General features: G+C 31.5%; 3 protein-coding genes across 5 annotated transcripts in view; all 3 read left to right on the top strand.

Moving 5' to 3' along the window:
* The first annotated feature begins 483 nt into the window (after positions 1-483).
* Positions 484-5,532, top strand: LOC145948284 (L-lactate dehydrogenase). 3 transcript variants are annotated; one of them, XM_083058015.1, is made up of 7 exons: positions 512-608; positions 872-1,002; positions 2,301-2,429; positions 2,621-3,086; positions 3,248-3,489; positions 3,870-4,040; positions 4,133-5,532. In XM_083058015.1, the coding sequence occupies exons 2-6, from the start codon at positions 895-897 to the stop codon at positions 4,032-4,034; spliced, it is 1,110 nt and encodes a 369-aa protein (XP_082914141.1). In that variant the 5' UTR covers positions 512-608; positions 872-894; the 3' UTR covers positions 4,035-4,040; positions 4,133-5,532. The 3 variants fall into 3 exon arrangements, with proteins under 3 accessions (XP_082914144.1, XP_082914141.1, XP_082914135.1); XM_083058009.1 differs by having other exon boundaries at positions 3,870-5,532; XM_083058018.1 differs by lacking the exon at positions 872-1,002 and having other exon boundaries at positions 484-608; positions 3,870-5,532.
* On the top strand, positions 5,190-8,442 carry LOC145948303 (L-lactate dehydrogenase). Its single transcript, XM_083058021.1, has 8 exons — positions 5,190-5,413; positions 5,971-6,097; positions 6,366-6,483; positions 6,725-6,898; positions 6,984-7,157; positions 7,245-7,362; positions 7,574-7,697; positions 7,965-8,442. Exons 1-8 carry the CDS (start codon positions 5,190-5,192, stop codon positions 8,133-8,135), a joined length of 1,230 nt encoding a protein of 409 aa, XP_082914147.1. The 3' UTR covers positions 8,136-8,442.
* A 1,486-nt stretch (positions 8,443-9,928) lies between these two features.
* The window catches only part of Best2 (bestrophin family protein), a 47,952-nt gene continuing 29,890 nt past the window's right edge, over positions 9,929-27,990 (top strand). The window contains exon 1 of the mRNA XM_083056291.1: positions 9,929-10,415. Coding sequence (XP_082912417.1) covers positions 10,345-10,415 — 71 coding nt within the window. The 5' untranslated portion in view covers positions 9,929-10,344. The remainder of the gene's footprint in view (positions 10,416-27,990) is intronic.

Here is a 27,990-nt window from a genome sequence, read left to right as displayed (position 1 = left end):
ATATTTATAAAAGTCAGCTAGATTTAACTTTGCCAGTGTTTCTCCACTATAAAACGCGAAATTATTTCTTGGATGTATTGCTTCCAGAAATACATTTACCCCACTTCTCAATATCCCTACAGCGTCTGGTTGGTAGATTCACGAAAGGTTCAAGAGAAGTAATTCTTTTCGAACTGGATCGATGGTGAATATCATGTCATGTGCGTGATTGCGTCATTTTACGCGTGCGCAATGTCACGTTTCTTTCTCCGAAATCGCGAAGTGCTACGTGCTCCGAAGCAGCTCCGCGTTTGCGCTTACTACGATATTCGAATCAGAATTCACGTGGCATTTTGTTAAAGTCTTATGAAAAAAATGTTATATATTTTGTTATTATTTAATTTTGATATTTTTACAAATTCCAATAAATGTTGAAAAAGATTTCATATATTTCGTCATACTTGTCGCGTTTGCAGAAGGTATAAAAAGTGGGGGCAAGGTCACCTTAGCGGACCTACATCCCTGAACTGTTAGTCCAGTCAGTAGAATAGCGGTGTACCGGCTGCTACGCGCTCAGTCTGTGTTCGACAGTGTCGAAGAATAGTGCTGCCGAAAGAGTATTTATTGAGGTTCGTGAAGATTTTCATTAAACATATATACATATATTTATATTATTTATAATTATGTTTGCTTAATCAATCACAATGTTTGAATTAATTGTTAATATTAAATTGTTTCATATGAAGTGTCTGATTTTTAATTAAAATATTTAAAACGCATAATATTTTTCATAATATTTTTAATTTTATTAATCAAAGTAAGAACCGTTACAATCTATGCATTTTTAACACTTTTACGTGGATCCACTTTAATGTCTCGTCGTCAACGATAGTTTCAGGTCCACGATCTTCATTTATGAGGCTTTTGTCTTTGCGTTTGTTGACGGAGTTCTCGCCGAATGCAGCATTAATGTTTCGAGAGGCTGCTGTAGCATTTTGGCCATTTTTCCACGCATACAAAAAAGTACGCGAAAATTACGTTTATTTATACTGAAAAGAATGTTGAAAAAAATACATTCAAAATCAATTAAATAAAAGAATAAAATCACATATAGAAAGACAAATTTTGAGCTTTAAAATGATATATAAAACATGTACAAATATAAAAATTTTTATTGACAAAAAGAAAGTTTTAAAAAGTTTACATTGCAAAATCGAACATTTCATGTGGAGCAATCTAATATAATAATAATAATATTTAAAGATATATTTCAAATTAATTTTTTGTGATTCACAAAATTAAAATTAATTTACACATTTATTTTACTAGATTTAATTGTTTAATTTGAAAATATTTAAAAATATTTATAATGTAAAATTTATTTTCCTGAGTTTCTTTAGCTGCTCGCTATCAGCCTATATTCATTATCTGTGATAAAAAATATGTTGATAGCACGTGACATTTATTACACAATGTATGTGTAATGCCGTTACCGGTTATTAAAATTTATCGTTCTGTACTCTCGTACAATACAAAGTGCAATGAGTTTAATAATACCAGACGTTATACCGTCGATTATATCTCGCCAGTCAAGTGCTATTGGCGATTTATGATTAATAAACAGTCTGTGATATGAACGAATCATAATAAAAATTTCTACGTATTTATTCTTCGTATTTCGCTTTATAATTTACATGTTTATATCTAATTTAAAAGGAAAGACCAACATTTCAAATAAGGATGTACATTGATTATACTGCTATTGCCATCTGACAATTAAATGCACATTTGTTGCATTTTTTGCATGTGCAGTAAGCGGCAAGAAATTGCGTGATGCATTTTACAACCATCTTGAAATGACATTTGCCAACGTGACTATTCTTTAAAAAAAAAAAGAAACACACGCGTGTTAGAATCGATATTATTAACAGAGTTAATGATCTCAGCTTGATTTTAATTGAACGCAAAGATAAAGAAGGACACACAATTGCTATTAAATTCTTTTAAGTAATAGAGAGATCTCATCACTTCATGGACATGTGCGTGTCGTCAGCATTATATGACCTTTTTGACCTTCATAGTGGCTTTTTGACGATACTTAGATAGATAGATAAATACTATTTACTACTTATTATATTACTACTTATTAATACTATTTTTGTCGTAAATATTAATTTAAATTTAGCTTTTTTACTATTTGTTTAATTTATAGAAAAAATAAAAAGATGTAAATAATGTTATATGCAAATTAAAACATACATAACACATTTTTAAATCAATATATATAAATATATTATTAAATTATTTGTATAACTTTACAGAAAATGGCAACATTAAAAGATCAACTTTTAACTACTGTCACGGAACATGTGCCAATTGGTAGAAACAAAATCACAATAGTCGGCGTGGGTCAAGTTGGAATGGCCTGTGCTTTTAGTATCTTGACAAACGTAAGTTAATATTAATATAATCAGTAATTAATTATATGACAATAGTTTAAATAAGCTATTATTTTTATTTTTGAAAATAGCAGACAACGCAGAATAAAAAATATATGTTAAAAATTAAAAATTAAAATTGCATTTAATCGCGGTTAAATATATAAAATTAAATCACTCAATAAATATTATTGCTTTTGCAGCATGTTTCAAGTGATGTGGTATTAATCGATATGATGATAGACAAGCTAAAAGGGGAAATGTTGGATTTACAACATGGCAGTGCATTTATGAAAAATGCAAAAATCAATGCTAGCACAGATTACGCCGCTACTGAGAATTCGAGTCTCTGCATTGTTACGGCGGGTGCTCGTCAGCGTGAAGGCGAAACCAGACTGGATCTGGTTCAACGTAACACTGACATTTTCAAAGGCATCATTCCTCAGTTAGTCAAATATAGCCCGAACACGATTCTCTTGATCGTTTCCAACCCAGTAGATATTTTGACATACGTGGCGTGGAAACTCTCCGGCTTGCCAAAGAATAGAGTCATTGGTAGCGGTACGAATCTGGATTCTGCCCGTTTCCGTTTCCTGTTATCTCAAAGACTTAACGTCGCACCTACATCCTGCCATGGTTGGATTATCGGAGAACATGGGGACACCAGTGGTATATGAAATACTTTTTAAAATAGATACATCTTTTGCAATTAATGAATGAAAAATATCGTAATTAATCGAATCGATGACTAAGTTAAATGGTATATTTTTAAATTATTTCTGTAATACATAAGATATTATAAGAGATATTTGTTTTTCTATTTTTCTCAGTGCCTGTGTGGTCCGGAGTTAATGTTGCTGGAGTGCGTTTGCGTGATATCAACGAATATGTGGGTACTGATAAAGACAAGGAACATTGGAACGAATTGCATAATCAAGTAGTACAAAGCGCGTATGAGGTCATCCAGCTGAAGGGCTATACTTCTTGGGCTATTGGTCTCAGCGTATCGCATCTTGCGTCAGCAATATTAAGAAATTCTAATCAAGTGCATGCTGTCTCCACTCTGGTTACTGTAAGTCGACAACAAAGGTTTCTACTACATTAATTTACATTAACTTACATTTATTTAATAATGAATAATAATGATAATCTCTCACTAAAACGTACATTTTCATATTTCATATCTCAATTACATAGTTAGAGTATTATCAATTATATCATTTCTTATTTCTTTGTATTGTATTTACAAATTATTTAATTTTTTTATATTTTCAAAGATTTTAGCAATGGACAAGAATATATCATTTTTATGGATTTTAAATATCAATTTTTTATTTATCATTCTTTATTAATATATTTAATTATATATAAATTTCTTTTTATTTACAATTCATATTAATTATTTTTATATATAAGGTTTAATTATCTGAAACTAATAGTTAATAATTTTAGGGCTATCATGGAATTAAGGAGGAAGTGTTTTTATCCTTACCTTGCACACTGGGTGAAGATGGCGTCACACACATCGTTCAGCAGAAGTTAACAGACGATGAGCTTGCATTTTTACATAAATCTTCATCGATGATGCATAAAGTGCAACAAGGCCTTAAATTTTAGAAGAATGTATTATCTTTATCTATGTATTTTAATTTAATTTTATTTATGCTTTCTGTGTGTCGTTTTACATGCAATTTATGCATACTTATATGTTTCAGATATCAACACATTTATTATATATACATTATATATTATATACAAATTTACTTAATTTTTATATAAGTATATCTAACTACTTAATATTTATTATGTACTGCTTGTGGCATGTGTATGTGTGAAAAAGTTAAAAATATGAAATATTTTTGCTATATCTATTTCTTACTATTATAATGTTTATTTGTGATAATATTTATTTGTGACAGAGATATTTGTCATATATTTCTTATATAATTTATTATTTCATTTGTTACAAGGTTATCTGCCATTATGATTTATTTTAATATCGTTACATGACATTATTTAAATCATTATACAAATATACATACAAATATACAAATATACATTTTACAAATTATTATTTAACTAATAACTCAGTTATTTCTACAATATTTTCTTATGAAATCTATTTATAATAAAGCGCACGCACACATACATATGCAGGTATACACAAATTTATTTATATATAATTCAAAATATTATGGATTCAATAATATTAATTTTTTTTCATTGAGAGCAAATTGTTTTTAAATTTTTTAGGAATTTTTTTTTAAAATTTTATCCCTATATACAGATACATACATATTACATATTGCTATTTTCATATATTTATTTATATTGTGCTATTTATTTTATAATAAGATAAGGAATGTTCCTATATAATGTATAATGAATGTTTATGCGCGTTTATATATGTATTGTGTGTATAGATATTTAAATATTTGTGACAATTTATTAAAATGACAAACATTATATAATGGATGATTTTTAATATATTATACAAAAAACAAATATTATACAAATAAAGTATTTTTAAATGATTTGTCAATAGATAGAGAGTATATATTTATATATATTTTTCTTTTGAACGCCTATTGTATAAAATTTAAGTAACCATGGATGCGTTTAACAATTGGCGAATTGACATGATGGCGGAATGCCAAAAATGTTATGTCGTTCGATTATCAGTATACTCTCTCTTTTCGAGAAAAAAAACAGTTTGATGCGATGTGACAGGCGCGAGTGAAAACGATCGTGCGACGTTTACAAAATCGGTGAATGACAGAAGCAATGGTTCTATTACCTATACTGTCAAACTCATCGCTATCAATATGTTTGAAAAATCTTATTGGTGTGACATCAACGATAGGCTCCATTAGGAGTCGATATACCCGTGTTTTACCATCGACAGTTTTGACGAAAATCTTTGAAAGTAATAAAGGAAAATCATTCGGAAAAGATGCGACTGCTGGCTCAGATTTACAGAGAGCAGTTAATTTCGTGTAAGCATCTTTATTGTTATACTTATATACATGATAATTTTTATTTTAAGTAAAATATTGTATAGATGGAATTTGATTTATTCTAAATTTAATTTAGCAATAAATTGTTTTTAATTATATTTAATTCATTTATAGATGTTGAATTTATTTAATTATTACTGCAGTTTTCTAAAATATTTTGTATGTTACAACATAATTATTTAAATTCTTTATTGTAAATTTCAATTGTCAATTTCATATGATACATTTTTCCTCTTTATACAATAGAGTTTTTATTTTAAAAATATATAATAAAAAAGTTTTATAAATACCTTATAACATCGTATAAAATTGTTATTTATATTAAATCTAATATTTGTTAAATTGTTATTTATGTTAAATCTATAATACATTTCCAATATAAATCTCTGATTAATAGAAAATTTTTCAGAAAAGCTGATGTAATCAGTTTTGAAATTACTGGTAATTTTAAGTATGATTAAAAGAAATCTTTAAATGTAATTATGATGTAATATTTCATCGGAATATTGAAGGAAAGCGAATTATTCAAATTTTAGTTCGCCGTGCTTACGAGAAGAGCTCTTATGCAAGTCCTCGGAACCAGTTAGAGATTGTTGTCATAAAGTCACTATTGTCGGTGCTGGTATGGTTGGCGTTGCTGTTGCCAATTCGCTTCTCTTTCAAGTATTACATTCTTCTTCATTAAAATGCTGTCTATTAGCCGTTTATATTATGTTTATTTACTGTGGATTGTTTTATATTGAATTAAAAAGTCCTTATATTATAAATACAATCGAACAGAAATATGTATTATATAAGTATTATCGTTTAATTATATTCACATTAATTATAGATAGCTTTTCATATGATTTAAATAAATAATGAAAATATTAAAACTTAATTTTTTAGCAATATATTTTATAAACTTTTATTATCATTTCTTATTCAATAGCGATATACTTCGCACATTGCAATGATAGACGCCTTTCCTAAAAAACTAGAAGGCGAAGGAATGGACTTTGTTCATAGTTCTGTATTTATAGGAGATCCAAAGATCGAGTACGATACAGGTAATGGATTTATCATTTGAACAACGTATTAATTATAAAAATTATAAATTTGTTTGTATAATGCGATTAATTTGATTAATTAATTAAATTTAATTTTGCATGTTTTTATTGATAATAATTTTATACAAGAATAAATTTACTTGGTCTCAATTTATGTCTTCACTTTTAATAATTTATATTTTCACTTTTAATAATTATTTTTCTTCTTTTATATTTAATAATACCAAAATTTCTTTTGTAGATTTTTGTGTGTCAAGTAATTCGAAAGTCGTAGTGATTTGCGCGGGTGTACGACCGGTAAAGGGCGAAAGTCGGCTTAATTTGGTGCAACGAAATGCAGAAATATTGAAAAATATAATACCACCTTTAGTAAACTATAGTCCTAATGCGGTGTTTGTCGTCGTCAGCAATCCCGGTTAAAATAAATTTTTAAAACAATTTTATTTTTTAATTTTTATGTATTGTAATTTGGCGTAAATGTGTGTGACTCTCGTGTACAGTGGATATCTTAGCCTGGATCACCTGGAAGTTGAGCGGACTTCCGGTCCATCAAGTAATTGGTAGCGGAACTCATCTGGATAGCTCAAGATTTCGCTATTTGATCGCTGATCGAATAGGAATAGCGCCAAGTTCGGTTCAAGGATATATTATCGGTGAACATGGGGATAGTATGGGTAAGCTCTATCAATTGATATCTGACATTTTATACAAAGGCGAGATGTTATGCATTAAACCTAATGTAACATTTGACGTTTCGCTAGTTCCGCTCTGGTCCGGAGTGAGCGTCGCAGGAGTACAATTCCGCGATATTATTCCGAATATCGGTCTGGAGACGGATGACGAAAGATGGTACGAAATAGCGAAAGAAGTCATAAAATTGTAAGTCTTTAATAATTTTATTTTTGGGGTGGGAAAACATATTGCTAGTTTTCAATCTCGTTCCATCAATATCAATTAATAATTATAAAGTTATAGTAATTTATATCATAATAATTTATATTATAATAATATTATAATAGGCTTAACAAAAAAAAAAAAACATTTTTATGATATATCAAAAAAGTTTAGAGAATATTTTTAATTTCTTTAGAGGTCCAACAGTGCGATGTTTAAAAGGATATTCAAATACGGCCATTGGACTTTCCGCAACAGACATCATAATCGCAATATTACGCAATACGCAAGCAATTATACCAGTTTCAACTCTCGTGCAGGTATATATTAATATGCATGTATGCCACGTTGCTCTCATTCCAAAAATATTTTATTGAATGATAAAGAATTCAATTTAAGCTAATTCGATTGAACTAGCAATAGCAATAGCAATTAATTACAGAATTTTTTCATATATAAATAAATTTAAATGTCTTTAAATAAGATATAAATAAATTGCATTTTTTTAAAGAGATATTAGATTGACTAACAATATAAATTCATAGGAGACAACATTCTCTCTAAACAAAACATGATCATTCTTCTAGGGTCATCATGATGTATGTCACGATATGTTCCTGTCGTTACCTTGTGCGATTGGCGAAAATGGCATCACGAATATCATACGAATGCACATGACCGAATACGAGAAAAAGCTATTCCAAGCTTCGGCGAATATCGTGCATAAGATACAGAAAAGTGTCAATATTAAGTCTTGAGCGATGGTACATGCAGTGAGGTCGTGCAAATGCATTTAATTTTTTGTGTAAAAAGTTCTGTCGAGTCTAATAAATTATTACGTAGCTTGTCCTTTGTTCTGTAGCTTTGCTCTATTACGCTTGTCACCGCAAAACTGTTTGCCACACAATCTTTTCCGACTCGTGCAGGAACATCCGCGGTAACCGCGGAGATGCTCCGATTGTTAATTTATGCAAATCAGGAAGGAAACTACCGCGATAGATCTTTCGCGTGCGCGAATGAAGTCTTTTCAAATTCCGCAATAATAAGAGTCAATGGGCTTTTGGAACGACGATACTTTCTCGCTAATAATCTTGAAGTTCTGAAATCGAATTCGAGGAATTAATGATGTAATTGACCAATTTTATGGCACTTGATAATATCTGACGTTTTATTTGTACAACTCGAATCTCGTTTTTTCCGAGTAAAGCTTTTCGATGAAATCAAGTTACATGTTTTTGGGACTTTCCTGTCGCGTATGAAAATCATATATTGACACCTTTGGGAAGCAATAAGAGTACACGTCATCTTGTATTCCCACGACGTATGAACGAGCGAAAGGTGATCGGTGGATGGTACCAGAAGGTCGTGATTACGCCGCAGGCTAGGCCATGGCAAGGTGAGAGAAGAGTGTGAAAACCATGTGCAAGATGGCGTTTTGAAGTGCTCGACCTGTGTAATATTCACCTGCATCTGAATGACCTGATACACAGGACCGTAAAAGAATCCGGTCTCTCTTTCGAGGAACAAAGTTCCTCGCGTTACAAGATTTATCGTTTCATTCAGATTTATCGTAAAAAATTATGCATGCCATAATTAGGTATCTTAATGACAATGGTTTCAACTGTGATGACACAAAAGAGGACGAGGAATGAATCAGCGTTAGCGTGTAAAGAGTAATGAAATATAGAAACTTATTGCGATACATAATATCGTCGTAGAGTCAAGTGGCGAACCGTTCTCCTTTTACTCGCTACAAATCCACTTAAAAGACATGTCATCGATTTTGAAAGAGTAATTCTGCATAAACTGACATGTCACAAGTGCTTGCGATAGTTACATAAATTCCTAGTTGATTCCAGGCAACGTGACTAGAAGTCAATCTGATATGATTTTAAAAAATTAATATCCAATTCGATAAAGTGACATATCGTTTAATTAATATTTTTGAAGTATAACAAGCATAGAGAAATAAAATTGCCATTCAACATTCGTCATCTATCCGCTAACTTATGATTAATATTATTTAAGACATCCATCAAATTGATATTTAATCTGACGTTAATCTTCATATTACCTTCATTTCTCAATCGCGAAATCCTCGCAAAAGAGAGTGTATTGATTTCATATGTTTAATGTTTTATTTGATTTATTTACTGTTAGTGGCTTTTTTTGACACTTTAAACTGCAATTTACTTTTTATACGCATGTATGTATCCATTTCTAAGACTAAAACATTAAAAAGATAAATATTTGAAAAAGTAACACATTCGCGCGATCTCAAAGAGTTTGTAAGTTCTTAATAGTTATTTATTCATACTTTACACATTTTACTTTTTTATATTTAATGCAAATTTAAGATTTGCGTAAGTTTATTATTCCAGAATTATCTTATCAACGTTATTTTCATAACAGTATTTTGCATGAATATGAAAGTATACACATTTGAATAATTCGTTGCTTGCTTTTTGTCATCAAATTTAAACTCAGCTCTAATTTAAACACTAGCTCCAAGCAGGTTCGACTCGAGATGGGTTCCGCAGGTGATGTTCACATCCCTGGTTCCCAGGTGGAGGTGGCACACAGCCGGGCCCCGTTCTCCGTTGGTCTCGCTGCTCGTCCAGTGGAGCTCAGTAGACAGTCGATCCGTCCGGTCAGCTGGTTTTGCTCATTCGCGTGAACAAGAACTTGCTGATGATAAGACCATCACGAACGACCAGATAGATCCCGGTGCCGACCTTCCGGTATACCTTCGAAGGGATCCTCGAATAGATCAGATCGATCGGAGAGAGAATAATCGGCGGCCCGCGCGCCGCATGTGCGCGAGTGTGCAGCAGTCTCCACCGGAAACACCAACGACACGGTGCGAGGGACCAAGTCATCCGTAGAAGAGGAACAGACGACAACGGGGGAGGAAGACGAGGGTAGCGATTCAGGAAGGAGAGGTGCCCGCGCGCGGTCAGACAGGAAATGACTATATCGTACGCGAGCGAAGTGCCGAACGGCTCTAGCTTTGGCTGCTTCTGGAGGATTCTGATCAAGTGAGTCTCTCGATCCGCTGTTTCCTCGTTACGGTTGTTAATGTTAGCTCGCTTCAATATGCTGAGTATGTTGAATATTAATTATGTATACGTATAGATATGATTTCTTGCGGTCTACGTTTGACATAGACACTGGAGCTGTCCAAGTTGTTGGCGACTGACTGGCGTGTGGAATCCTGGAAAGAATTATTTTTTCGCACATTTCTCGGCTTTTAACGTCAAAAGTAAATATGTTACATCTCGTTTTTTAGCAGTATTTATAACTTTCAAGTTAAATTTAAATGATTCTGATATCTTATTTATTACAAGTTATTCGCTTTTCCAAGTGTTTTTATCAATTATAGTCGTTATAATCGTTATAATTAACATAAAAGTTCTACAAAAAGAGACCTACTTTTACTTTCGCTAAGTTGCATAAATGATAGTAATAGTATTTTTAATTGAAACTCGAACATGTGACCGGCTGTCAGCGTCACGATTACGCGATCATTGCAAAACATAACAGTTTCGTGATATGAATTTGTCAAAAAACATCAGAATGTATTGGAGGGTTAAGGTTTCGCCATATATTTTTTATACAAAGTGGTCCACAAAATTGGATCGCGAATTCTAAACATCTATATTGTCAGTATGCTATGTAAGAAAAGCGCTATTGCGGCCAGCTGATCGTTGTGCAACATAACTTTCGATTCAATATACTGCGCTTTCGATATATTATAATATATAACTATATTATTATAGATATATGTTACATATAGACATATATTATTATAGCTTATTGTTAGTTACATAGAAAAAATAAATCTTTGACAAAAATTCAGCAAATAATCGTGCTGAAAACAGAAAGATTTTCCATACATTAGCCATACTATCATTCGGATATCAATCAGAATTGTCCAATAAGTTCAGGCAAATTAACTAGTCGCATATTTTGAAACTAATCAATAAATTAGCATCCTCAGTTAGCAAAACTGAGCTCCGGAAGTGTCCCAAATTTTTTCAACCATGCAGAAAACACGATTCGCACAAATCACAGTAGCGAAGCACGTAAAACCCGCTAACACAGAAATGGTGTTCGGTCAATGCTTGCTCGCGCGTGTGTTTTAAAGAAATAAGGTCGTCGATACGTCGATTTTAAACGTAACGGCGCACACAGCCGCTGTGTGCTTGGAATATCGCTGCTAAAAATTATTGCACTACTACACGCCGAACTGCGTGTATCGCTCATTTGCTACGCGATGGATAACAATAATAATGTTTATGATGAAGGGATTAACTTATAACAACTGTGAGCTGGACACGTGTTTGATCGAACCGCTTGTATGGCATTGTATGTAAACGCATATATCATATGTTCAAAGTACAGCAATGTCGCGATATCATTGAGGTTGTCTCTTCTAAATGATCATGTGTGAAACATACGTAATATCTCTTTTGCTGTTATTTTTATTTAATTCCAGAAGAGTGTAATAAGGAAAGTTGATTAATGACATACTTTAAAAATACTTCCGTTTTGTTTTGCTAATATATGTACATACATCTTTTGAAGAGTCATGTAAAAATGACGACAACAGATATTAGAGAGATTATTGCTAATTATTAGTCATAATATTAATTATTAATCACATTAATATAAAGCTTAAATATTTCACTATAATGTGTTTTGTTACTGATAATATTGGATGTTTTGAAAAAAGCTATATTTTATTCATACAGTGACAGAGAATGCGTTACAGTAATCTCTCTCGATAAAATTCCAAAAGTATTCTCAAGATAAATTAATTTTAGTCATAAAAATGTATCTCATCTTCATCTTAATTACAGCACAATGCCATTAAGCTATTATTTCGTAGTTCAAAATTTTACTATTAAAAAGTTGTTAGTCATTAAATCGTTATATAATCGTTCTCGTAAATCGGTGACATCAATGCTTGTCGAGAACGTTTCTACGCGACTCGGTGCCAGAGATTACATGTCAAATTAAGTGTTATATAACCTGAAATTTTTGTGCAATATGATGTAGATATGAGAGTAATGTGCTTGTAATGATCCGAGATGTTTGAATACCAAGATTGATGGCTAAAAAATTTTTGAGAGCGACAAGCAGAATCACTTGATTAAATAGAATTCGTTCGACACAATACGCCAATAACTGCTCGTCACATCCATATAGCCATTTCTCAAATATAATCGTGAAACGTAAAATACAAATTTATCTTGCATCGTGCTTGCCAAAATAATGAACAAAAGAAAAAAGAAAGAAGGAGAGTGTGAACAAAAGTTGCATTGTTTCTAAGTAACAAAACATTACTCTCTTCGTACATACAATTACTTGTCTTGTACTCCCTCTTACTTGCCTTGATAACAACCATAGGAGACCATAAAATGGATGTGTTAATTGTGTTTGAAGTCATTCGCATGACATTAACTATTACCGATAAATAACTTCCGTAGAAACGTATATCAACAAGTTTAGGAATTTAAATTTTCTTCTCTCTATATTGTCAAAAATAGGATATATATTAAAATATATATGCAAAATTATTTTTATTATTTAAGAAGAGAGTAATAGATGCCAAAAAAAGTTTTTTGCAGGAAATTTGTTCGTATAATTCTAGATATATGACGAGTAAGAATAAAATTGACCAAGAAAAACCTTGTTTATGCATACAAGATACCTTTTTTCTGTCTTCGCATATATTACATTGTATAAAGCTCTTATATATTGCATATATGCTCAAGAAATAAAATCAATTTGAACGTATTGTTCTGATATTGATCCAATACTATGCACTTTGCAGTTCCTCGCAAAAATGCTAATGGTATGATCTTAAATCTTAATGCAGTTCAGGGTGTCCTTGTCGAACCCCGTTTGTTGACATTTCTACGACCTTTATACATTGCGTTCATGGATAGATGGTCTCGGTTTCTCTCCTAGCGCCTCGGTGGAAACGGCCTTAACGGCTTTCACGTAAGATCTCGCTTTCCTATGCGCGTTATACCACAACACTATACAGTAGTTAAAGGAAAGACGACAGCAGTTGGTCTATAAATACACCAGAATGTCCAGGAATAGAAAATCTTTCGCGATAGCGTGCAAACGAGAGCGCGCTAATATTCTGTCAGGTTCTTGACAGATATTATGATTAGCTGTAATTTGCAGAGAGAAAGGAATCTTCAATGAATGTTTTGATGATCTCCTAATGTATCGAATTATTTTAATTCTGGAACGCGGTGAATGGTGATCGTTCATCGAAAGGTATCACATTCAACAAAAACAATAATTTGCATCGATATTAATAGCAGAACAGAGCTGCTCATACTGGAAAAGCGAGCAATCCTACTTCTGTAACATTTCATTGCTAGCGTTTTGCTTCTTTAGATGCAGCGAGCACGCAAAGCACTCCTTTTTCTCGTCCGCGTCTTCCGCGGTGATCCATACTAGCTTTCTTATCCGCTTACCGACGTTACTGACAAAAATAAACAGCACGATCGTCGATCTATAAATATCCAAGAGAGTCTCCGGGACTTACTATAAATACATAGCCAATATCCAGGAATAGAAAATGATCTTACCTGCTTTTCCAGTACGCTGATAACGATCATGCAGGCGAATTCTCGCACGTAGAGCAGATCTGTTACGAGGTTGACGATGCGATTGTTAAAACGATTTTTGTCACCACAAGAAGAGGTGCTCCTCGTGTACATGCATGGCTAAGGGCCAATTCTCTCGATTTCCTCCGAAGGTTAAATTCTCGAATCGAATTCCACCGTCGATTTATTCTCGTGACTATCGCGATATTTTTCTACCACTTCTTATTTATTTTATATATTTGTAATATTTAACAGCCACTTGAAATCTTCGTATATAGCAAAAGGAATAAAAATATTTTCGTTAATAATTCTGTCTACCATTTACTAGGAATTGAACATCCGGTATGTAAGAAACGTGTCGTGACATTAGCGATGCAGCACGAAAGCGAAACGATATAGTCTAAAGTATTTTTATGGCTCATGATTATCGTCCAAAGCATGACGTTTGTTGCAACAAGTGCCTGCATGTACGGTGTTACAGCTGGCTCGATCACGCGCGCGAAATACTCGTAGCGCATGAACGGAACAATCCTGGCGGGCAACTCGCACGCGTGAAAGCAAGAACGGTTTCACGTCGCGCGAAGCTGGACGTTTAACATAGAGACCATTCCGCGTGCAGTGTTTATCTTTATGGATTTATCGCAAAGAAACGAGAAATCAAGCGACTTGGATCGGTACTTCAATTGTAAAACAATGTTGCCTTCGAATCGGCATGCGCAGACGATGCGCAAGGCCAGTCTGCGCGGGCAAAATTTGTGCAGATGTTTGCAGAATTACAAACAGCTTGTTGTGAAATGAAAAAGCGCGTGTCGCTAAACGATAAGCCAATCACGAAGAATCGTCACGCACTTTATGTAGGACATGAAATAAGACACTCATGTATGCCGAAAATGTTCTGAAACAAGGAAAACGTGAACGTATGAAATTACCAGGTTATTGCATTATCGTAAAAAATTAAAAGAGAGCGCTTTTAATTATTCAAAATTACTGGACATTTATGAACAAAAGTCATAAAGATTAATTTTAAGCGTAGCATTAGATATTTCTAATAAATTAATGCATATAATATATTTTTATTATATGTATCAATAAAAATTAATTATACACAAAAGAAGACATATCTAATATATTATGCTAATTTGGATATAATAATAAATGTAAATCTTGATGAGAGAGAGAAAGAAAGAGTATATACATTTTTATATAACATTTTATTATTGCAATTAATATATTAAGTATTTCCCTTACACCTTATAATCGTACAAAATATAGATGTGCATTAAAAATTTACATTTATAGCATTATTCATTACTATACGAGTATTATTAATCAAATATTGTGCATATATCATTTAATCACATATATGGGATTAAATGAATTTTTCGTATGTAATAATTAGAAAATCTATAAAGAAATTATTTTTAAAATTGAAATTTATTTTTCAAAACAAAACCATTTAGAAAAGTATAAAAATTAAAACAGGATAGTTTTAATTTAAAAAAGATTATAAAAATAATTTAGATTTTAGGAAAAATTATATTCTAGGAAATTATATTGGGAAATAAATAAAGAAATATGAATTTAATGTGAAGAAATATGTAAACGAAATTTATCTTCGATTTCAGGGACGGAAATAACTGTCTTTTACCTTAGTGAAAGGAATGTCGAAATCGCATTACATCCTTTTAATATATGATCTTCGATGAAAACAATTGATGAAATTTTTCAGGAATCTGAATAACTCATGTATTAAAATCATTTATGTCGTTTGTGTCCGCGACATATTAAAATAATTCGACTATATTATCTAAAGCTAAAGATAATCATGAATTTCTACGCCACAGTACTGTTGTTTGTTGTCTTGCTTGTTTTCTTTTAAAAATTTTCAACAGCTGATCGCTTTTACTTTACTTGTGCACAGATTATAATTATGAACTTCTTCTTGTCTAAATTTTTCAGTTTATTTTATTACATTAACTTTATTCTAACTTGAGTTTAAAAATCTTTATTTCTTTTCTTAGAATCTTTTTATTCTTCTATTTTACTGTTTTCTCTTATGTCATCGAGCGAGTTTTTGTTGACATCTACGTGCTTTTACATCACTAATTTCTGCTTTTCTAATTGTTTGAGGAATTATTTCTAAAACTCGAACGTCACTAATCGATGTAGCTTTTCGGTATGAATAAACTACTAGGAAACTTTTAAAAGAAGTTGATAAAACGCCAGAAGATAAGTTCTACTGGTCTAATTGGCCGAGGAATTAGAATTAATTCGGACAATTAAATCAGTAGAACTTATCTTCCGGCTTATCAATTCCTTTTGCAAGTTTTCTGTAGTTTATCCATATACCGAAAGGCCACATCGATTAGTCACGTACAAGACTTATGTGTCGCTACAGATAAGTCCTATCGCGCTCATTTTCGCGATGCTTCGTGTCGTTCTCTTGCGCGTTCGTCGTCGCTGGTCATTTTGCGACACGTCGAATGACAATGAGAGGACGAGCGAGAGGTGACAACGGTCGATACGCGCTGCACTTCGATCGCATGACATACATTTCGCTTACCTCGCTCGTCTTTCGTCGACCTCTTGCGCGCATAAGAGCGCGCACACTTTTCACAAGCGGCAAGAGACGACAGAAGTGCCTGGACACATGAATGCTGCTGCACGATGTAACAAATCGCCTAAAAATCCGAGCTGTCGCAGTGCCTTCGCGATCGGTACTATCTCTAGCATGTACAAATTCTCGGACCGGTAGTTTCAGAAGTTCGCAAAAGTTTTGTGTACGTGTACTGTGTTATACATACGCGCGCATTCAAGAATTAACTAAATTTTTGTAATAGATAAAAGTATAAAATAAAATTAAAAGTTACATTGCAGAATGGTACAAAATATTTACTCAACTGTGTAGTTAGTGTTATACAATATAAGGAAATAAAAATTTAAGAACTTATGATTTATATTAAAAATATAGAAATATAGTTATTATTGTATATTTGCGCACAAAAATATTAATGAAAATGTTAAGATGTGCGTTAAAGAAGGATATGAACAAAGGAATATGCATAACTAATAAGAGCGCTTCGGGGTAAGACTCGTCCGGATGTATTCTAAATGTGCGCGTCATGGCTGACACATGGTGGCTTTATTCACTTAATAGCCGCGTTGAAAGAATTTGAAACGTTACACTTGCTACTACGTGTAAATGCGATAATCTCAAGTGTTTTATTTATAATTGTCACTATAATGTGCAGAAATTTTTACATAGTTATGAGTTCATTTTATACTATATTTATAATGCTATTTTTATCGTGCTATTGTTTGTTTAATTTCTAGTTTACAGTTTAAAACTTCATGTTAGAATTAACATGGAACAATATCAGAAAATTTTATTTAAATACAATTATTTTCTATAATTCTAATTATGTATATCTCCGAATATTTAAATGAGATTCATTTTCTTTATTTTTTAAATTTAAAATTTAAATATTTCAGTATATAAAATGGATCATATATTACGACTTTGAAATTTGGCATTGGCGAGAATTATTTTCTCGCAAAATACCTTCGCCGCCTGCATTCGAGGGCAAAGGAATTTATTCTTTCTTCCGTAATGTCTCGTCGAAAATTTCCATTGGTCCTTCGATCGATCTGGCGATTATCCCAATATATACGTGAGTTAAACGGGATGTCACAGGGACGCTTATCATTCCCTCGCAAAAAACAATGATCAAAAAAGAAACAAGAAGCAGACATTTCGTCCAACGACTGATTGACGCATGTCACGCACATCCGATTTCACTTAATTTCTAATTAAGATGTAAAACAACTTGCGCGCAACTTGTGTAACTTTCCGACGATTTTTTTCCAGGCAATATCGAGAAGCTCATCCTCTTTAATATGTTAAATCTCGATCTAGGTGCACATAATATTTCAACTCAGTTTGATATCAATCTTTCGATTGAGAACGTCAACCGGATTTCGGCGGAAGTACTGCTCTCGAGAAAAAGTCCTAGAAATCTGGCGAAGAGAGAACGAACGAGGAGCATCACGCCGTGAAGCGTGACCAGCGTTAGTTATGCAACGTTTTGCTGCCTTGCGTCCTTGTTGCCCGCATTGGTATTATCTTGCTTAGAGCGAGGAATCAATTACAATTTGTTCCCTTGATGATGGTATCTTTCCGAAAGGTGAAGGAGGTAAAGAGAGGGAGACCCTTGGCAATCCCGATCAATCAGTATGCCGTCGGTTTTGGAAAGAGCCGCGAAATTTTCATTTTCGCTCGGCAAAAACAAGACAAAGTTGTAAAAAATTATCAGCATGATTTATTCGCTAATACAGTTCAACCGCAAATGCATTTATCATTCGCGAGATTTTCAGAGATATCCTGCGACGGCTATTAAAATCTTACTTTAAACGTTATGTAAGATACAACACACTAGCCCATAAATTAAACGATAATTAACACTCCATAAACGTTTGTGAGAATTTTACTCGTTATCATTATAATTGTAATGCAACTCCAAGATATATGAATATGTCCGAACAAATAACTTATTGAATTTTGATCGCCATAATTCTTACATTATATCTTTTAATTATAATTTTAAAATTGTATAGCTCAAAGACGCTGACATTTTATTAGTCGATTTTATTATACCTGCCAAATTCGTAGATTTCATGTCTTAATCTTGTTGCTAACATATTGTCAAATACTATAATTAATAGAGAACTACCCACAATGGATCAGAACGACTGATTTTCTGTTGATTTGTGATTGTAAAAATATTTTAAAGTTAATTGTTTTTGCTTTAAGAGTTTGTTTTTGTTCTGTTTCAGTAATTTGACGTTCTTTTAGCTGTTTATAATATTTCTAAATAGAAATAAATAATTTTGATCATTTTGATCACATGATCGAATTATTGTATCTTTAAACGCCTCCTTGATGATCGTGAAAAGGTGAGACAGGTGTTTGGCGCGGCTTGAGCCGATAACGCAACGCAGGGGATACGCAACAGCATGCTTACCGTCTACGCTTCTCGCGTCGCGAGACTTAAGATACAAGGTTGCTTGTAACTATGTCACTGTCAATCAGGCTCATCGGTATGTATTACGCTCACCAAACTCCAGTCGTGTATTGTGCCAGGATACATAATTATTTTCATGGTCCGAGACACACGAGATCAGGAAAAAGACCTTACTATGTGTATCTCATTATTTCGGAATCAATTGCCAATTAATTTATCATTCAGGCATCGATAAATACTGATGTTATATATATTGATGATGCTGCTGTAAAAATTTACTTGAAATTTGTCTGTGATGTGTACCTTTCGATAAAATGAGAAGCATTACTTCCTGGTTACATGCTAATGACAATGAAGATTATTATTTTTACTTCAAGTTTATTCTGTCTGTTTGCGAAGGATTATCAACATTTGATTACGGACAAAACCTGGTATATCATATTATAATAACATGCAAATGAAAATATGATTCTGAGATAAATGAAAGAGAATGTTGATTTAACATTGAGTAAACATTCTTCAATAAAATTGTTTTCAATAATTGTAGAAAATTTAAATCATGATTGTTTTTTTCCAATAATAATAATAATTTTAATAATGACAGTTTTAACAGTTATATATGTCAACTTATGAGCACATGTATGTAAACGTGTGTTATTTGCTTAAGATAAATTAACTAAATTATAATATTAATTAAACCGTATAATTATCTTGTATGCATAAATGGCACGTGTAAACTTACAGATTAAATATTTTACTTTGTCTTTAACTTTGCCAATTTGCATAGTTAATTGATATAAAATCATTATATAGCATTGACTCATTAGTAATCCAAACAATCGAACGTTCGTCGTTTTCCGTGCCAACTGCGTGCATAAGACGCAACCTTGCTACATGTTCGAGGATAATTTTTAGCACCAAGATAGATGCTTATACCTATTGCATAGCGTGATTAATTCGTTAGCAGCAGCGATTGATGTTAATCATCTACTGGCATTATGTAAACGCGGAGGAAGCTGACTCTCGCTTATAACACTCGGGCGTTTCGTGTACTTCCGTGCAAGTCGCGTCAAGACTTTCATGAAACTAATCAGCACACCTTTTAACTGCGCCTCTCGAAAATTGCACTCATTTTTATTTCTTTCTTAGAGTTCTGTTAATAGCTGCCATAATTTTCGCGTGTATTACACGCTCCAATTTAAGATTAATATGAGTAGAGAAACGTAGGACAAAAAATCTAAGACTATTAAATAACAAACTACGACATTTGTTTAAGTGTTCTTATTAATAATTTGAAAGTTATCCGAAGTGTAGAAGTAGCCTTAATTGCTCTAAGAGTCGCATAAAAATTCTTATGTATCATGTTATATGATATAACATATAAAGTATGTAATATGTTGTAATATGTGACATATAATGTATGTAATACGTGTTAAGATGGCATATTTGTGTCTTATATGATGCAAGCATAAAATGTAAATATTAGATATTATTGTTTATAAGTGATTATCCAGGATTCGTGAATCAATGAATTAGTAACATACACTGGAAAATTATATAATTCGTATCCATTAACATGATAATTAGTGAATGATGCTCCATTGATGCTATCCTTTTACAACAGCGTAGCACAAATCATCACGTTCTGAGAAATACGGAAGCAATTAAATAATCAAAATCGATGGCTATTCTTCTAGCATCCGTAGTAATTATTACATTAATTATTACGTTCAGAGTTTCTTAGCAAAAGCATAAGAACGTGTACATTATTTCATTAAGATTTATGTTTTCTATACAATTGATCTTAATAATTTTAACAAATATTTTAATTCCTACAGGGGTGTCTTTCTATAAAATATCTTCGCGAGAAAGATTTTCGCCTTTATACATAATTTCTTGGTACGTCCGATGCGTCAAAAGTAATAATAGTAATGTAAAATTAGTGCAAATTTATGAATAAAATAAATAAAACAAAATAAAATAAAAATAAATAAAATAAATATCATTATTAAATAAATATATTTTTAATTTATTTAATACACATACAAGTCTATTATATATTAACTGATTAAAAATTGATATTCCGTATTTTTGTCTTTTTTGTTAGCCTAGTGATTTACACTATTTATTTTGACAGAAGTAATATATCTGCTAAGTCAAACATATCTTTCAGAAATTTGGAAAGTGTCGAACAGTCGCATCTATTGTAATGTTTATGATTATAAAATTTTTTTCTAATTGTTTCCTACTCGGTGTAATTATTGGTTAACATTAAATCGTAAAACTTTTAAGAATATTTTAAACAAATTTTAAACAAATTTAAAACATTTAAAAAATTTAATTCGTGATTGTATAACAATTCCATCATGAATCATTTGTTTATGCGATAGTATGACGTGTTTATTCCATGAACTTTAGCGTGATGTCACGACATTTTGTTAGTTAAGTTATGCTGAAGTATAATAAAAATTGCAATGTGTATTATAAGATTTATAATATCGTTCAATTTTTTCCACTCATAAATTATTCATAAGCGTTTAAAGATAAAAATGTCATATATAAAGTATTATTTAAATAAGATTGTATTTGTATTTTAAAGAGAACTTGAATATAAAAGCTTCGCAGTCTCTTAAAAGAGATCAACTCACTATTATATTTTCACTTTGACTTAAATTTTTCGAACACTTATTTCTCGACTTGTCCTCCTCCGTAACAATACTTATTACGATTCGTAGGTTCTTGTTTTCACATGTGGCTCAATATGTGTGGGCGAATAATCTTGTTCGTTTTCTTCCTGGCTTCCCTACTGCTATAATTTTCAACACAATAGATTCAAGTTTCTCTCTATTCGTATAATAATATATATGTCAGTACTCTATATAAAATTTAGAAAAATTAGGAGATAAATATCAATAGCCGCAATATTATTTTGTGTCAAGTATATAACATAATAAATTCCGTGGTCGTATATTCTTTGCCGGAATAACATGTTTTTTAAATAATAATTTGGAAATAATTATTTGTTTTTTTAATAAAGCAATTTAAAAAAGAATTGTACGAAGGAAATAGATGTATTTTTGTGAATGCATTATTACTACGATGATGACAATTAAACATTGCAAATATATAAATTTAATATATGCATTTTTCTGCGTAATTTATATCATTTAGTCTACAGTGTCGCGAACCAAAAGCAGTTTACACTTTTGGCAGTGATGAAAAAAGATCTTTCTGCGCTTGCATGTGAATTCTTTCTTCGATCGTCAAGAAATTCAATTTGATTACCGTATGAAACAAGCATATTGTAAATAAGGTATTGATCTTGCGATAAAAGGGTCAATACTCGGTATATCTTCGCCATTATACATAAATTTTAATCAAAAATATTTCTATCGTGCTGTTTCAAGTCAATGTTGCGTATTGTTTTGGTCGCGATACAAAGGACAGATGAAAAAGAATATACTCTGTGCCGTAGCAAACAGTACGAGTTATCGCATTTCTTCTCGACGCAAACCATACATGACCAGTCCTATTCATCCTGGGAGGATCGTGTTATTTTCCTTTTATTTCTTTTTCGTCGAAGCCTTGTGCTTCTTGCAAAGAATGTCGTTCGCAAGAATGTATCTATAAGTAGTCACTGCTTTGCTTGACTTGAGAAAAGATAAACGAAAAGAAAGATCAACAGAGGAGAGAAAGATTAACAGAGAACTTGTTTTATTATCGTTTCAAAATTAACATGATTAACATAATTCTACGAAAACAATATTTCAATGTTAAAACCCTAATAACCCTTTATAATTACAAAGAGAAGATAGAAGTATATGAATATAAAATATATAAATTATATAATAGAAAAAAGTTTTTGAAGATTTGGTTTTTTGTGAAAGACGAGAAAACTGTAAGTCCTAGGGCAACCGACCTATAGAGGCATTTTAAAGATATTATCGAGACTTACATAACAAGCTTACCATTCTTCTAGAACTTATAGTTTCCTTATTTTCGGATTAAAAGTTAGTTTTTTTGCGAATAATAAGAAAACGATGGACTCTAGGGAAACGGTGCGTGTTTCCTCTTATAGTTCTCGTAGAAATCTACAAGAGACGTGAGATCTCAATTAATTTAATGTGTAATTTTATTAAATGTACAACTATTATTTCTATATTTTAAAATTTTTTGTACGCAATCCAATATTGTGTGTGTGTGTGTTTGTGATATTGCTAGTTCTTTTTTTTTTCTTTTCCTATAGTATAATAAATTAGAAGTATATAAAAATGCAAATTGTATATAATTAGTAAAATGTTAGTGGTCAGTATGATCATTGTCAATTAATGAACACATTTATCGTGAGTTATAACAAGGTAGTTGCTGTACGACATCTTAATTAATCACCAAGAGATCTCAATGTCGATAATATATATATGTAAGTAATGACATGAAAAAATTTTGATATCTTTATTTAAAGATATCCAATCCCAACGCATGCTTGGTTTTTCAAACAACAAAGACAGTGGACAGTTTATTTTTATAAGTATAATATTATTTAATAAAATACACAAAGTTTTTTTATATTGATATCTTTCTGCATATATAATTAATAACGAAATAAATATGACTATATCGACAAATAAATAATATTTATAAATCAAGGAGATCGTTAAAATGAGAAAATGTAATACGTAATAAAAAGTTTATTTAGCGAGTTGTGAGAGATTATTGACAATATTATTTTTTCATCTTTTCATCTCACAATGCGTGACTCCGCTTCGCATATATTATATCGAGAGATTTTCGAAAGTGTTTTTTTACAATCGCTTTCACCTGATCCGTCTCATTGTTCTCATATGTCAGCCCACCTGAAACCTTGTATTCGGACTCATCTCATCTTTCGAAGCATGCATGTAATAAACATAACTTATCTTGGAACACAAAGAAAGTATATTATCTAGAGATAGCACACATTTATATATATTGCGTTAAAATCTTTAACATTACTCCAATATGTTATATTATTTTGAAATAGACTCCTTTTATATAAAATATTTAAATCATGATATACATAAAAGAAAGTAATATTTTTTTAAATTATGTAAAAATTACGATTAAAAATTCCCGCTTCCGCTATTGTTCTGAATCAATAATTCGTACTTTTAACGTTTATTCAGCGTCGAAAGATTTTGTACGGCTACGTCAAGCGTGACTATAACATTCAAGCTCCACGGAGAAATGGAGAAGGATGGACAAAGTAAGAATTGAAGAAACAAAATTGTGCAACATACCGAAGCATAGCGTGCTTGTCTGGTCAACAAGAGCGATAAAAGGCCTTGGCGAGCCTTGACCGGTGGACCGTTACTTTACGCCATCCACAGCAGCTTGGGATCCCTATTTTTCTCTTACTAGTACAGCCCGATGTAAGGTCTGCTCACACATTCATTCCAGCTTCTTACAATTAATAAAGCCATCATTTATCTATTTTCATTTTTTAAAATAATGTATTGATTATATATAAAAAATATGGTATGCCGGATTAAATGAGTAACAATCAAGATGCCACGTGTAATATAGGAAAGAAAAATACTTTATAAAGATTTTATTTCCTTAATGATTTAACAAGATAAAGAGTTGCTATTTCCACAGATCTAAAGACGATATATGACGTGAATTACGAGTTATATTATGTAATAGTCTTCATTCATATAAAATCATGCTGCTTTACTTCTACTTGTGACTACGATTTGAGAATAAAGGCAATGAAGCTTTCAATTAATAATTTTAATTATTTTTAATTTTAATTATCTTTAGGTATAATTATCTTTAAGTATATAATTACAGCTGTTAAAATTTTTATTATTTATAACAATATAAACTTTATATTTATGATACACACATAACATACTATATATTATATATGTATATATGCAATGTATTCTTTTCTGAAGAATAATTAAATATTGTTTATAGGAATCAAATTTTCTATTTGTAATATTAATAAGTTTTTCTGTTAATAATAAATTTTTCAATTTTATTTTTATATGCACGAGGAGATAGTTTTGCTCTTGAAAATATTGCATCTTATATTAGAAAATTTCGGTGCAAATATTTGCAGAGAATTGGGAAATATATGCATGATAATTCTTTGCTCATATTTTTTACTTATAATTGGTATAATAAGATCTGAAAAATTATCTATACATATCTACATAACACTTTTACGCAATCTATATAAGACATCTTCGCGAACTGAATTGCATTAAAACCGGCGGTAGAGAGAGAGCTATACCTATGTAATAGACTGTACGAACATAGATTATTGTTACCTGGTTTGCGAGGTACGGCGACAGTGACTCACGTTTCAGTAATATTTAGCATTCCGTTTGTGATACCAAAGCGCTTATAGCGAACCCAATCACTTCCTACATAACTCTTTGATCGCTCTATGTTGTGCTAAGCAAATCTATGTTACGTTCACCTTAGATAAAACTTATCCATATATTATGAGACGGACCTTATGTTTTGTGAAAATTTTTATTTTTATCTCTCGCAATTGGTTTCCATGATTATGTATATATTGGAATATAAATTGTTTGAGAGAATATTCCTTCTACGATATTTGCTTGATATATATATAACTATTTTTTTGTATATTATTTTACTTTAGCTTATTAAGCATATTTAAGCACTTGATTAACAAAATTTGAATATTTGGTAATCATCTCTTTCTTTTTTTTAATCTTATAATCTTGATAAAAATAAAATCTAATTTATATAAAATTTTTAATTGTTTTATAACTTATTCACATATAACGTTACTTTATTGATTTTAAAATATAATATTATTTATAATACGATTGAGCAAAACTTAAGAAAAAAATATGATTATCTTAAATATTATAACGTTATTAAAAAGTATAATATTTCTACATTTATATATATTTCTACATATATTCTTACGTTTTAATATAAAAATAAAATTAAATATAAAAAAAACTTAAATACTCGATTCCCGATTCAGCGACTTTCGGATCTATATTTTTCTCGCCTACATTTCTTTAGGGGGGACAGAGGGGATCTTTGGAATTAAAAATTTCGAATTGAGATGGTTCCGTAATAAAGTCTTGGCGGTGTACCAAAATTTGTGCCCCGTGCACAATTAGTTAATTCCAACGAAAAATTAATTTTCGTTGGAATCAACGCACCGACATCCGCGTACGGCTCGAATAGCCTATCTATTACCGATTTATATTAAATACTTGCGTTAATAATTGGCGTGATTATTTCTTTTCACAGCGGACAACTATGTTCAAAAGCATTTTTATTAAAATTTTATATAAACTTTATGTGCCAAAATGTTACAGTTACGTATACTAAGGAAGAGCAGTCGCCCGGCAAGCGAAAGGTCTCGGGTTCGATTCCCGATTCAGCGACTTTCGGATCTATATTTTTCTCTCGCATCTAATTCTTTAGGGGGGTTAGAGGGGATGTATGGAATAAAAATCTCAAGTATGAGATTATTCCATATAAGACTTGGCAGTATACCAAGTAGTAAAATTCGTGCCCTGTGCACAATTAATTTAATTCCAGCGAAAAATTAAATTTTGTTGGAATACGCATCAACATCCGCGTTCGGCTCTTAAGGCCTATCACTTATATTTGTATTTAATACGGAAGAGCCTTAATAGTAATTCTTATTGTTTACGTATACTAATAAATATCGTCGCAAAAAGAAGACATATGTTATTGCCAAGTCTAACGCGGAAGACCATCAAATGCATAGCGCATGTTGTTTCAGCGACAAGTGGTTAAAAGGCATTTAAAAAAACATTTAAAAGATTAAAATGTCTTACAAACTTCTTTACAACGACGTTACACATTTGTATTGTCTACGATGTTATATTACTTATAATGATTACAAAATGCGCCTTTCAGCGTCAGTATGTCTTTCAGCATCGTTCGGAAAGCACACTTGATAAACTATGCAATTCATCTGTGGCATGGCTCATTGTCAGACGCTCCCTGGCATATAGTGTATATAATACATACATAGTTAAAAACCGGATGCATCGTTGCATCAAGACACATCTAAGAGGAATCCTTGAACGATTTTGCGCTGAAATCAGAGAGACGCGCGGAGAAAGGATTAAAAAGGAAACCCTTTTAAATTGTCGGGCGTTATGTTATAACTATCTTGCATAAACGTTCGACATCTGGCTGGCTAGCATGCAGCCATCGCAAAACGTTCGTCCATTCACTCGGGAACTAGTGCCCGTCATTGACGTTCACTCGTACATCAACCTTTACGACCTGCGTCAATCTCTATCTCTCTCGCTGTCGCGAAGTCGACATCGTTTCGATAATTAAAAAATGTCACATCTCGAAGAGATGCGCTAATTTACTACCCTTAAACACGATACTTTATGAGCAGCAAATCGCGTTATCCGGTGGAACGCTTTCTCATGTATATTTTTTTTTTAATGCACTTCTGTGTATTGCTCGACAAAATTAAGAAGTGCCAGCAGAATAAAAAATCAGCTTTATCGAGCGCGTTTAGGAACCAGATTATAGATAAAGTTATTAGTCATTACTTCATATTAAAAATTAAAATTGTCATTAAAATATGTCTGACTCGATGTATACTTTACTCAGATTACTGATGATTAACATTATTTTGTTTATATATATATATATATATATATATATATATATATATAATATATGTATAATTATAATACACAACACAAAACATATTTTCCAAAATTACGACTAGAATAGTTAAGTTGCCATTAATCACAACTTTACGAATAATATTATGAGAGGCTACTTAATGTTATAGTAAGTGTTTAGAACATAAGTTAAATTTCTTGCAATACGGACTATATTGCGTTGATTATAATAATATGTTAAACTTAATATTGTGTGTTAATCCATAATTACTGATTACTTGTTTGACAAGATTTAAAGGATAT

This window comes from Prenolepis imparis, unplaced genomic scaffold, assembly GCF_030444845.1.
Source record: "Prenolepis imparis isolate NDT839.2.m4 unplaced genomic scaffold, iyPreImpa1.0 SCAF_2, whole genome shotgun sequence".
NCBI lineage: Eukaryota > Metazoa > Arthropoda > Insecta > Hymenoptera > Formicidae > Prenolepis > Prenolepis imparis.
Note: the sequence above shows the minus strand (reverse complement) of the source record. Positions and strands in the feature narration are given on the sequence as shown.